At 41.1% G+C, this 14,170-nt stretch overlaps 1 protein-coding gene across 1 annotated transcript in view; it reads left to right on the top strand.

Annotated features, from left to right (window-relative positions):
• LOC142665528 (proton channel OTOP3-like) overlaps nucleotides 1-13,132 on the top strand; it is a 34,190-nt gene extending 21,058 nt beyond the window's left edge. Inside the window, 1 exon segment of the mRNA XM_075845237.1 lies at nucleotides 12,962-13,132. Coding sequence (XP_075701352.1) covers nucleotides 12,962-13,132 — 171 coding nt within the window.
• The last annotated feature ends 1,038 nt before the right edge of the window (nucleotides 13,133-14,170 follow it).

Genomic DNA, 14,170 nt, shown 5'->3' with positions numbered 1-14,170 from the left:
TGTAAGTGTAATTTAGAATTAATTAGGCATTCTACTCTTTTCCAGTGAGCCTGCACCACTGGACAGGACCACCATACGTGGGCCATTGTGCCCCTACCACCACAATTTATAAAACAGGTATCGGAACTACCCTGGAATAATTTGGCTATTCGGTCAGGAGTAAGATACTACCTTGTTAAGATTTTATATGAATTTTCCTTAATGTTGTTTGATAAGAAGACTGTAGCTGTTCTATCATATATCTGTTGCCACGAGGTCGAATTAGGCAAAGTCCCTAGTTCTCTTTCCCAAGCTAGCATATATGTAGTAGGACCATTGTATGTTGTATTTCTAAATTGTGAGTACAAGACTGAAATCAGCCCCTTTTCCCTAGGTGAGCCGCGACAGGTAGTTTCATAAAAAGTTAGACTGGAGTCATGTGGTATAAAGGCAGATCTAGAAAGAAGGTGGTGTATTTGTAGATATCTATAATGTTCCCTGAGTGGGATTTGAAGGTCCTGTCGTAGGGTCTCAAAGGGGAGGAGTTTACCGTCTTTGCATAATTTAATTAAGGAATTGAGACCCCATGTAGTCCACCACCCAAAGTCCTCCAGGTGTAATCCCAGGGGGAAATCAGAACTAAGTAATAGGGGTTGTAAAGAAGTTGGATGTGACATAAGTTTAACCCCTTCCCGCTCCTTGACGTACTATTACGTCATGGCAGCTGTATCGTTCGCGCTCCATGCCGTAATAGTACGTCTCGGGAGTAACGGCCGTTTCGGCCGTCCTCCCGACACATACAGGAGCTGTGACACTGCTGTCTTGTTCAGCAGCTGTCACAGCTCCTACAGCGGGGACCGATCGCTGTGTCCCCGCTGATTAACCCCTTAAAAGCCGCGTTCTATAGAGATAGCGGCTTTTTAGGGGTTAAGCTGCCATCGTCGGCCTGCTACGCGATAGCGGCCGGCGATGGTGACTATGGCAACCGGACACCAAACAATGGCGTCCGGCTATGCCATAGACGGAAGCCTAGTGGGTCCTGACAACGTCAGGACCCACTATGCTTGCTGTCAGTGAGTAGCTGACAGTTCTAATACACTGCACTACGCATGTAGTGCAGTGTATTAGAATAGCGATCAGAGCCTCCTGCCCTCATGTCCCCTAGTGGGACAAAGTAATAAAGTAAAAAAAAAGTTAAAAAAAGATGTGTAAAAATAAGAAAATAAAAGTTTTAAAAGTAATAAAAGTAAAAGTCCCACTTTTTCCCTTATCAGTCCTTTATTATTAATAAAAATATATAAACAAACAAATAAACTATACATAATTGGTATCGCCGCGTCCGTAACGGCCTGAGCTACAAAATTATTTTGTTATTTATCCCGCACGGTGAACGCCGTAAAAAAAAATATTAATAAACCGTACCACAATCACAATTGTTTGGTCACTTCACCTCCCAAAAAATGGAATAAAAAGAGATCAAAAAGTCGCATGTACCTAAAAATGGTACTGATGGAAAATACAGTTCGTTACGCAAAAAATAAGTCCTCGCACGCCTTTATTGATTGAAAAATAAAAACGTTCTGGCTCTTAGAATAAGGTAACACAAAAAGTGAATGATTGTTTACAAAACGTATTTTATTGTGCAAACGCCATAAGACATAAAAAAAAACTATAAACATCTGGTATCGCCGTGATCGTATCGCCCCGCAGAATAAAGTGAATATGTAATTTATAGCGCACGGTGAACGCTGTAAAAAAAAAAGTATACAAAAACAATAGTAGAATTGCTGTTTATTAGTCACCACGCCACCTAAAAATGGAATAAAAACTGATCAAAAAGCCGCATGCACCCCAAGAAAACTACAATGGATTCCTCAAGGGGTCTAGTTTCCAAATTGGGGTCACTTTTGGGGGGTTTCCAATGTTTTGGCACCACAAGACCTCTTCAAACCGGACATGGTGCCTAATAAAAAAGAGGGCTCAAAATCCGCTAGGTGCTCCTTTGCTTCGGAGGCCGGTGCTTCAGTCCATTACCGCACTAGGGCCACATGTGGGATATTTCTCTAAACTGCAGAATCTGGGCAATAAGTATTGAGTTTCGTTTCTCTGATAAATCCTTTTGTGTTATAAAAAAAATGGTATAAAAAGAGTAAATTTCACCTCTACTTTGCTCTAAATTTCTGTGAAACACCTAAAGGGTTCATAAACTTTCTAAATGCTGTTGTGAATACTTTGAGGGGTCTAGTTTCTAAAATGGGGTGTTTGATAGGGGTTTCTAATATATGGGCCCCTCAAAGCAACTTCAGAAATGAACTGGAACCTAAAAAAATAAATAAATGAGGCAATACTTCGCTTCTTACATTATACTGATAATGAGCCGTGCCCACCCCGAGATGACCCCAGTTTTGACCGTTTGTATAAACGGAGACCCCTATTAGACCGTTCCAGTGCCCGGTTTTCCCAAGCATACACCCCCGAGAAGTGTTTTTCTATTGATGAGTCCCTGGTACATTTTAAAGGGAGGGTTCAATTCCGCCAGTACCTGCCAGGTAAGAGGGCAAGGTATGGCGTGAAGATGTATAAGCTGTGCGAGAGTGCATCAGGGTATACCTACAGGTTTAGGATATATGAAGGAAAGGCCACCCCCAAACCAGACTGCATCCTGGACTACAATAGGTACATGGGAGGGATGGACTTGTCAAATCAAGTCCTGAAGCCCTACAGCGCCATGCGGTGTGGTATAAGAAGCTGGCCGGGCACATCATACAGATGGCTTTGTACAATGCGTATGTGCTACGTCGATGTGCAGGCCAGAGGGGAACTTTCCTGGAATTTCAAGATCTAATCTTTAGGGACCAGGAAGGGGGGGCACCCAGTACTTCTGGAAGCGAGGCCACACGCATCGTACCAGGGCAACACTTTCCAGGAGAAGGTCCCCAAACCGGTGGAAAGGGAAAGAGTCAAAAGAGGTGCAGAGTCTGCTATAAGAGGGGGATAAGGAAGAACACAATATACCAATGTGACACGTGTCCCGAAAAACCAGGGCTCTGTATAAAAGATTGTTTTAAAATGTATCATACATCCCTTGATTTTTAATTTACCCTGACGCACTCCGCACAGCTTACCCCCCTCATCTTTCCCTTCTGAGCCCTGCCGTATGCCCAGGCAGCTGATAACAGCCACATGTAGGGTATTGTCGTACCCAGGAGAACCCACATTACAATTTAAGGGGTGTATATCTCCGGTGGCGCATGCTGGGCACACTATATTGGACACTGAAATGGCATATACATATATAAAATTGCAAATCTCACACTGCACCATCTGCTGCGCATTATCTTTTACACAGTACCTGTGGGGACAAAATGCTCACTACACCTCTAGATGAATGTCTTAAGGGGTGTAGTTTTTAAAATGGGGTCACTTCTCGGGGGTTTCAACTGTACTGGTACCTCAGGGGCTTCTGCACACATGACTTAGCACCAGAAAAGCTCCAGTAGGCCAAATGGTGGTCCTTTCCTTCTGAGCCCTCCCATGGGCCCAAAGGGCAGTTTATCACCACAAATGGGGTATTGCCGCACTAAGGACAAATTGGGCAACAAAATGGGGTATGTTGTTCCTTGTGAAAATAAGAAATTTTGATCAAAAATGACATCTTATTGGAAAAAATATCATTTTTTTCATTTCACAGCCCAATTCAAATAGGTGCTGTGAAAAAACTGTGCGGTCAAAATGATAACAAAAACCATAAATGAATTCCTTGAGGGGTGTAGTTTCCAAAATGGGGTCACTTCTGGTGGGTTTCCATTGCTTTGATACCTCTGGGGCTCTGCAAATGCAACATGGCACCCGAAAACCAATCCAGCAAAATCTGGACTCCAACAAACACATAGCGCTCCTTTCCGTCTGAGCCCTCCCATGGGCCCAAACGGCAGTTTATCACCACAAATGGGGTATTGCCGCACTAAGGACAAATTGGGCAACAAAATGGGGTATGTTGTTCCCTGTGAAAATAAGAAATTTTGATCAAAAATGACATCTTATTGGAAAAAATATAATTTTTTTCATTTCACAGCCCAATTCAAATAGGTGCTGTGAAAAACCTGTGCGGTCAAAATGATAACAAAAACCATAAATGAATTCCTTGAGGGGTGTAGTTTCCAAAATGGGGTCACTTCGGGTGGGTTTCCATTGCTTTGATACCTCTGGGGCTCTGCAAATGCGACATGGCACCCGAAAACCAATCCAGCAAAATCTGGACTCCAACAAACACATAGCGCTCCTTTCCTTCTGAGCCCTCCCATGGGCCCAAACGGCAGTTTATCACCACAAATGGGGTATTGCCGCACTAAGGACAAATTGGGCAACAAAATGGGGTATGTTGTTCCCTGTGAAAATAAGAAAATTTGATCAAAAATGACATTTTATTGGAAAAAATATCATTTTTTTCATTTCACAGCCCAATTCAAATAGGTGCTGTGAAAAAACTGTGCGGTCAAAATGATAACAAAAACCATAAATGAATTCCTTGAGGGGTGTAATTTCCAAAATGGGGTCACTTCTGGTGGGTTTCCATTGTTTTGATACCTCAACGCCTCTTCAAACCTGGCATGCTGCCTAAAATATATTCTAATAAAAAAGAGGCCTCAAAATGCACTAGGTGCTTCTTTGCTTCTAGGGCTTGTGTTTTAGTCCACGAGCGCAGTAGGGCCACATGTGGGACATTTCTAAAAACTGCAGAATCTGGACAATACATATTTAGTAGTGTTTCTCTTGTAAAACCTTCTCTGTTACTAAAAAAAAATTGAATAAAATTGAAATTCAGCAGAAAAAATGAAATTTGCAAATTTCATTTCCACTTTGCTTTAATTCCTGTGAAATGCCTGAAGGGTTAAAAAACTTTCTATATGCTGTTTTGAATACTTTGAGGGGTCTAGTTTTTAAAATGGGGTGTTTTATGGGGGTTTCTAATACATAGGCCCCTCAAATCCACTTCAGAACTGAACTGGCACCTTCAAAAAAAGGCTTTTGAAATTTTCTTAAGAATATGAGAAATTGCTGTTTATGTTCTAAACCTTGTAACGTCCAAGAAAAATAAAATAATGTTCAAAAAACGATGCCAATCTAAAGTAGACATATGGGAAATGTGAACTAGTAACTATTTTGGGTGGTATAACCGTCTGTTTTTCAAGCAGATGCATTTAAATTCTAAAAAATGCTATTTTTTGTAAATTTTCTCTAAATTTTGCAATTTTACACAAATAAAGACTGAATATATCGACCAAATTTTACCACGAACATGAAGCCCAAAGTGTCACGAGAAAACAATCTCAGAATCGCTTGGATAGGTTTAAGCATTCCGACGTTATTACCACATAAAGTGAAATATGTCAGATTTGAAAAATGGGCTCTGAGCCTTAAGGCCCAAACTAGGCTGCGTCCTTAAGGGGTTAAACTTATCCCGGCATATTAGCCAGAGTGTTAGGGAGGTGTTTGGCAATTTTATTGCCAATACCAGGAATGTGAGATTTTAATTCTGGGGACCACATCAGCGCCCGAAATGAGGAAGGAGATGTAGTAATGGATTCAAACAGAACACATTTAACACTTTTGGGATTACAGTTCCAGGTGACGATTTGTGATATTTGTGAGGCATAGTAATATAATTTAAGGTCTGGGAGGCTAAGTCCATCTCTAAAGGTGGAGCGATGCAAAGTAGATTTACCTACTCTTGGTCCACGGTTTGCCCATATAAATTTGTTTATTATCTGCTGTATATGTGAGATAGCATGTAAAGGAACTTTTACGGGGAGAGCCCTAAATAAATACAGCAGTTTGGGTAGAATTGTCATTCTAACTGCGATGAGCCTGCCCATCCATGATATGTGGTATCTGGACCATTCCTCTAATAGTTTCCTGATAGATGCAAATTTTTTGGGGTAGTTTCTAAGGTATAAATTATTTGGGTCTCTGGTAAGAGTAATTCCTAAATATGTTAAGTTGGAATGTTTCCATTGAAATCAATCATTATCAACTCCACTTGACCTGGCGACATATTAACATGCATAGCAGTTGATTCAAGTGGATTTACTACCAATCCCTAATATGATCTAAAGCGAGTGAGAGTATCTATAATGTTTGGTAAAGAGACGAGTGGTGTTGTAATGAATAAAACTATATCATCCACATATGTGCTAAATTTGAACTCGTGGGTATTTAAACAGTATCCCTTAATGTCTCCTGATTTAGGCAAATGTTTTGTGCAAGAGGCTCCATGGCGAGAGCAAACAAGAGAGGAGATAGTGGGCATCCCTGTCATGTCCCCTTTTGTATCTGAAAATAGTTAGAGTATTGACCTAAGAATTTTACTCTAGCTTGAGGAGAGTGATATATCTTATATATAAGAAATTGACTCGACACCTCTTTATTTACACAACGTTGTTTTTTTAAAAACGCGTGTAAAAAAGCGCGTTGTATGTACTAACAGCGAACTTTACCAATGTAAATGAAAAGCGTTATTAAGCGTTTTTTTATGCGGTTTTTGGCACGTAAAATGCGCAAATAAAGAGTCAAATACACGCCGTGTGAAATTGTCAATTGAAGAGTCATTCACTTCACTTTCATTATTCTTCGTGTATGTGCACACACAAAATCAAAAACGTCTGAAAATACGAAGCTGTTTTCAAGGGAAAACTGCTCCTGATTTTCAGACTTTTTTTTAGCAACTCCACCTCGGAACAGAACGCCGTATTTCCCATTGAAATCAACGGGCAGATGTTTGTAGTCGTTCTGCCTCCGATTTTCCAAAACAAACTGAAATCATTTAGAGGGAAAAAATAAAAATAACAAAACTACAATAATGTGGTTGCTAAGTGTGAACACCCTCTTATAATTGGGGATGTGGTTGTGTTCAGAACTAACCAATCACATTTAAACTCTTGTTAAATAGTAGTGAGTACACAGCTGCCATTATTTAAAGTGATTCTGAGTAACCCCATACAAAGTTCAGCTGTTCTATTAGGATTTTCCTGACATTTTCTATGTTGCATGTGACAGCAAAAGCCATGGTCCGTAAAGAGCTTACATCACATTAAAGGCATCAGTCAGGAGAAGGGTACCAAAAGATTTTACAAGGCATTACATATACCATGGAACACAGTAAAGACGGTCATCAAAAAGTGGATTACATTTGGCACAACAGTGACATTAGCAAGAACTGGACGTCCCTCAAAACTTGATGAAAAGACAAGATGAAAATTGGTCCGGGAAGCTACCAAGAGGCCTACAGCAACATTAAAGGAGCTGCAGGACTTTGTCAGGTACTGGTTGTGTAGTGTATGTGACAACAATCTCCCGTATTCTTCATATGTCTGGGCTGTGGGTTAGGGTGGCAAGACGGAAGCCTTTTCTAGCAAAGGAAAACATCCAAGCCTGGCTATGTTTTGCAAATACCTACAAGTCTGCCAAAAGCATGTGGGGAAAACGTGTTATGGTCTGAGGAGGCCAAGGTTGAACTTTTTTGCCATAATTCCAAAATGTATGTTTGGTGTAAAGCCAACACTAGCATCACCAAAATAACACCATATTATAGTAAAGAAAGGAGGAGACCTCCAGCTCACTAGTAGTTGCGTCTCCAGACACCTCGCACGGATCCCCGCTACGGCCAGCGGTAGGTATATCAGGAAAAAGAAAGAGAAAATCCAGCACTGTGTTTGATTAAAAAGGAAAATTGTTCCCAATTTTATTGAAAAAATGGTTAAAAGTTACACGGAGACGCAGTCTCAAGGTGTATATATAGCGGGCTGGATGTTCCAAAAGAACACCATACCCACAGTGAAGCATGGTGTAGGCAACATTATGCTTCGGGCTATGTTTCTGCAGCTGGAACTGGGGCTTTAGTCAAGGTGGAAGGAATTATGAACAGTTCCAAATATCAGGCAATATTAGCACAAAACCTGCAGGCCTCTGCTAAAAAGCTGAAGATGAAGAGGAATTTTACCTTTCAGCACGACAACGACCCAAAGCATACCTCCGAATCAATAAAAGAATAGCTTCACCAGAAGAAGATCAAAGTTTTCGAATGGTCCAGCCAGAGCCCAGACCTGAATCCAAATTGAAAATCTGTGGGGGGACCTGAAGAGGGCTGTGCACAGGAGATGCCCTTGCAATCTGACAGATTTGGAGAGCTTTTGCAAGGAAGAGTAGGCAACAATTGCCAAGTCAAGATGTGCCATGCTGATAGACTTCTACCCAAAAAGACTGAATGCTGTCAAAGTCAAAGGGTAAATCAACAAAGTATTAGTTTAAGGGTGTGCATATTTATGCAACCACATTATTTTTGTTCTTTATTTATATTTTTTCACACTAAAAGATTTCAGTTTGTTTTTCAATACAATTGTACAGATTATAGGGGACTTTAAAGGGTGGAAAACGTTCTGAAATGATTCATCTTGGACTGATTTTGCAACATGACAAAAACTTTAACATGGGTGTGTAGACTTTTTATATCCACTGTATATAAAGCACCAGAACCAAGCTCAGTTCATAAATACAACATTAGAACTAAGCTCAGTACATAAATACAACAGCAGAACCATGGTCAGTACATACATACAGCACCAGAACCAAGCTCAGTACATAAATACAACACCAGAAACAAGCTTGTCTATATACACAGCGCCAGAACAAAGCTCAGTATATATGTACAAGAGAACCAAGCTCAGTACATATATACAGCACCAGAACCAAGCGCTCTACATATATACAAGAGAACCAAGCTTAGTACATATATGCAACAAGAGAACCAAGCTCAGTAACTATATATATATATATATATATATATATATATAACAACAAGACAACAAAGCTCAGTACATATATACAGCATCAGAACCAAGCTCAGTACATATATACAACACCAGAACCAAGCTCTGTACATAAATACAGCACCAGCACGAATACAGCTCAATTTAGTGCAACCCCTGCCATATAGGTTTGTACAGTGTAAAACTACAGCTCACAGCATGGCATGAGCAATGGTAAGGATATGCTCGGAGTTGCTGTTTCACAAAAAAAATTCATACCATCCAACATCTCGCTGCAGATCATACAGTGACTACAGTACTGATTAGAGGCGGAATAAACATTTACATTAAGTGGCTCACAGGTGACCTCTTCTCAGGTTCTAGTTGTTCCTTATCTCCATCCTATCCAGACCTCTATTATGACTTTTCCCGGCCACCATACTCTGCACCTCTAATTATAATAGCACCATACACTGTGTCCTTGATTATAATATACATACATTTTGTCCCCGACACACAGTGCCATATAGCCCCCCTGTAAATAGTGCCCCTCATATAGACCCACTGTAGATAGTGCCCCATATTAAGCCCCCTGTAGATAGTGCCCCTGTAGATAGAACACCCTGTAGATGGAGCCCCCCCCCCCCTGTAGATAATGTCACTCACACTTTTAAGAGAAAAGAGTAAGAAAACTTTGATAACTCACCTGATCCCGTTCCCGCACTGTCCTCTTGCAATGCAGTCCTGCTCTCTTCTGCTGGGGCTTAATGACGCAAGTGGCGCGATGACGCTTGCATCGTTGAAAGGTGCTGATTGGCAGCGCTTATACATGCAATTTATATCTGCATCCTATAGACGCAGATACAATTATAGTGCAGGAGGGAGTGAGGTGAGAAACTCATCTGTGTGGCATTATCTACTAGGTGCACTGTGGCACTATCTACATGGGCTGTGTGTGTGGCACTATTTACAGGGGAGCACCTTCTACAAAGGGCTGTGAGTATGGCACTATCTACGCTGGTTTTACGCTATTGGTAGTGGTCAACACATATGGCCTAGCCCTTTTTTTAATTAGAGCTTGTAATATAAATGGCTCGGGTAGTAGATACTTCTAGCGTAAAAACTAGAGGGTAACAGGAGCGTGGTGAAAATAATTTGGTGTGAAAAGTTTGCGTTTTGAAACGCCAACTTTAAAAATCCTGTGTTTGCCCATGTTTGCGGAGCAGTTGCTAGGGCAGACTAGAATGACGAGTCTTTCGGCGTAACAGCTGCTCGGGGACGGGGGAAAACCTAAGTAAAATAGATCACGGTGTTCCCTGGTGTACAGTTTGGCGCTTGAAAGGAGACAGCAGCGGACGATAAAGAGGAGACGAAGTCCACGCGATATACAGACTAGCAAACATAATGATATTGATGTATTTACTGCCTCTAAGCGGTGTTCTTCTTGGTGTGTAATAATTGTGAGAAATGTTGTGAATTATGTGTCTCCTTACAGATGGGATCTGTCATTCTTAGCATATTTTCATAACTAGTAATTCGTATTTCTTCCTATTTATTACTCTTTTTATCCTTGGCCGCAGTTTCTCAAACCTGTATCTTCGGCCTACAGTATAGGGCAATTGTAGCAGCCGAATTTCAGGTAACGATGGGTTATATTTAGCATTTGCCCAGTTATATCCATTTTTGGGAAAGCTGAGTGACAGCTAATATGGCCGCCACTAAGCTCCCATAGAGGTTGTCGCAAAGTTTCCCAGACCATAGTGATAAAGAGAGACATCACCTGCATATATACAACCAGAGAGATACTGGCCACCATAGTAGTTGTCAGCCAAAACAAGTGCAGAAATTTTTGTTTGTTTATTTGTGTGCAGAAATTCTGGGAAGAAAGCCACGCCCCATTAGCTACATCCGCCATATAAGCCACACCCCCTTAAGGCATACCCACCAGTGTCCCTAGGAAAAAAATTGAAATGTTGAGAACTATGCTTTAATAGTGTCAGTTATGTGTATATGGGAAAACATCCATATATTTGGAGTTTGTATCCTCACAAGATAACACTAGACCTGACAGAGACCAAAACACTATTATTGTACATTAAAGGGTCCTATTTATACTTTTTTCTGGCGAACTGTAAGACATGCAAGTCAAGATTTTATGCATAGAAACAAGCAAATGCAATAATCCATAAATTCCTGATGTAACATATGGTTGGGTGTCACCTGTATATAAATTTGTGAGATATATTTGCAAAATGACTAATCCTTTGAATTGCAATATTGAACATTATACGCAGTCTAGTGCAGTAGCTCCCCCTCAGTGAGTAAACGTAGATACAGCTGCCGGAGCATGTAATAACTGGGGCAAGCTGTCCTGTAGAGTCACTGCAGTGGGAATGTAGTGTTACATATCAACACTTTCCAAGAGCTAGAATTCTTTTTTATTTTTCTGTTCATGTAGCCGTATGAGGGATTGTTTTTTGCGGAAAGTGTTCTTTTAAAAAAAAAAGTTAACTTTTATTTATTTTTTTTAGGAGGGAAGTAGTGTGAAAAAAGAAGCCACTCTCCCTTGGTTTTTTTTATTTTTATATCATACATTGAGCAGTTTAAATAATGTGTTAACTTTATTAAACGGGTTGTGCTGATTGCGACAATACCATATGTGTATTCTTATTTTTTTTTACACTCACAACACACAACCACTTTTTATGGAAAAAAAAAAATTATTGTCGTTTTTCTTTTTTACTGTGCACATTCTTCTCTTTTTTTTTAAACTCTTTTATTTAACTTTTTTTTTTTTAGTCCCAATAGGGGACTTCACAATGCGATCTTCTGATCGCGGATAGAATACTTTAGTATACTTAGTATACCAAAGAGTTATTGCCGGTCAGTAGTAAACGGACAGACAATCTATTAGCCCATATAGCCATACCAGGCCTGGGGGGCCTTTGTTAGGTCCCTGGCTACCATACAAACCAATGTGGTGCACAGAGATCACGTCGTTGGACGCCAATGGGTTGAAAAAGGGAGCCCACTTCCTCTGTCTAAACACAAAGATGCCGAGGTTGCTGTTGTCTGCGGCATCTATGAGGTTAAACGACTGGGATCGGAGTAATCTCTGCCAGTAAACACCAGTCTGACGCAGTTGATCGTATGGACACAGCTTCTGTGCCTGCACAATCACCATGACATAACTGTACGTCTTGGTGGCTCAATGTAAACCATTCCATGATGTACAGTTACGTCATGGAGGCTTAACAGGTTAAAGGGTTTGTCTCAGAAAGAAAGGCTCTATAAGGGGTACACTGCATGGGACCACCCCCTCTATGAGCCAGAACATGAGGTGGCAAGTAATGGTACATGTATAGTGAGATGCAGTTAGAGAAGATAGACCTGCAGCGTTCAGCTGACTGCTGCATTTTTTTTTTTTTTTTTAAAAAGGGGTTGTTTTTATGGAACGGCCCCTTTTCAAAAGTGTGATCATGCACGGTTTGTCTAAAGCTTTATTGCACCTCTGGTCCATTACATCAAATATTGTTGTTTCTTAAATGGGAATTCCCCAATATTTTTACAGAGAGGAATTTAAAGTGTATCCCCTGGTTTTCCTGTTGTTTATATAGCGGATTTAAATTCAAGACCCCAGTGCTGCAAGACAACAGTACTAACCACTAAGGGCCTGTTCACACCAGCGTTGTCTTTCCGTTGAGGGGTTCCGTCTAAACTTTCCGTCAAGGGAACCCCTCGACGGAAAGGCAAACAAACCATAGCTTCCGTTTGCATCACCATTGATCTCTATAGTGAAGGATACTTTGCTAATGGTTTCCGTTTGTCGACCATTGTGAAAGGGTTCCGTATTTTTTATGGCATCAATAGTGCAATTGACTGCAAAGCTCCGACTAAACCCCTCAACGGAAAGATAACTCTGATGTGAACAGGCCCTAAGCCATCGTGTCTCCACTGAGAGCCATTAGGAGATTTGCAGTCCTGATCCTCCTGTAATATTCTGCAAGTCAGAGGTCATTCACAGGCAAATTCTGCTCAACTAATGATTTCTCAAATCATGAGGTTACTCACTTGTGTGTTTTTCTGGATTAGTGGGTCACAACTAACATAGACAATACATTATGAAGGTTTCCCTTTCTCCAGCGCAACCTCATATGATGTTTTTCTCTATTTTGCAGCTCTGGATCATGTCAGCTTTTGGAGATCATCCTCAGTATGTAAATGGTCTGGAGCGTGAATACTACGGCTTTTCAGTTTGGTTTTCTATTCTCAACTTTGGGCTCCCTCTATCAGTCTTTTACAGGATGCACAGTGTTGGCGGGCTAATGGAAGTCTATGTCACTGCTTAACATGGTCTACAAACTTCTGCTGCATTAGGAAATGTGAACCATAAAGAACTTTTGGAATAACCATCATTACTACAATCCACGATTGTGTAGCATTTAAAGAATTCATAAACTGAAGACAATACTATGGGGAAGCTTCTATTGCTTATCATGAGGTTAACAATGGTCACATTTTGTGTTGGGGTACTAACTGGCATTGACATGAGTAGGCATTATTCCTGCCAGACTGTTCAAGGGTTACCAAGTTTTCGGATCACAATGCCCCATGGAACATGCCAAAACCCAAATGATAACTGGATAAAGTTATCAGTTTAGAGGTAGATTGCCAGACAGTATGTCCCATTACATTTATGTATGATTCGTGGTAGCATTAATTGAACACATTGCCTTACATGTAGCCCCAGAAACAGCACCATTCTGGTCAATAGGTTGGTCTGGTATTGCAGCAAAGTCCCAATTCACTTGAGCTGCATACCACACACACACACACACACACACACACTTCATCTGTGGACAACCCCTTTTAAGTTTTACTGCATGCAGGTAAGTTCTATGTTGCTTTATACAATAGGAAGTTGTCTTTTTTAAAGGGTGTCTGTCACCAGAAATTGGCCTATCGAAGCAGCAGCAGCACAGTAATATAATGTAGCCTCACCTGAATATAAGTCGGTTTTCATAACTTTATTCATCACATGCAAATTAGCTTTTTGGAGCAACGAGGGCGTCACCGTTGCTCCAAACTGCTCTACCTTCTATCCCCAATCCAGCCCTCCCTCCTTTGATTGACAGGGACAGGCAGTGTAAAAGCCGTGATCACGCCTGGCCCCGTATTGTCCAGGGAGCGCCCGCGCCTCGGCTTCTAAATCGGCACATGCGCAGTACAGCACTGAAGTTTCACCGATCAAAACGACTCTACTGCGCATGCGACGATTACGAAGCCAAGGTGCGGGCATGCTCATGAGAATGCGTGGCCCAGGCGTGATCACGTCTTCTCCTCTGACTGGCCCTGTCAATCAAATAAGGAAGGGATGCCAAGGGTTA

The sequence above is a fragment of the Rhinoderma darwinii genome, chromosome 13, assembly GCF_050947455.1.
Source record: "Rhinoderma darwinii isolate aRhiDar2 chromosome 13, aRhiDar2.hap1, whole genome shotgun sequence".
NCBI classification, from domain to species: domain Eukaryota; kingdom Metazoa; phylum Chordata; class Amphibia; order Anura; family Rhinodermatidae; genus Rhinoderma; species Rhinoderma darwinii.
Note: the sequence above shows the minus strand (reverse complement) of the source record. Positions and strands in the feature narration are given on the sequence as shown.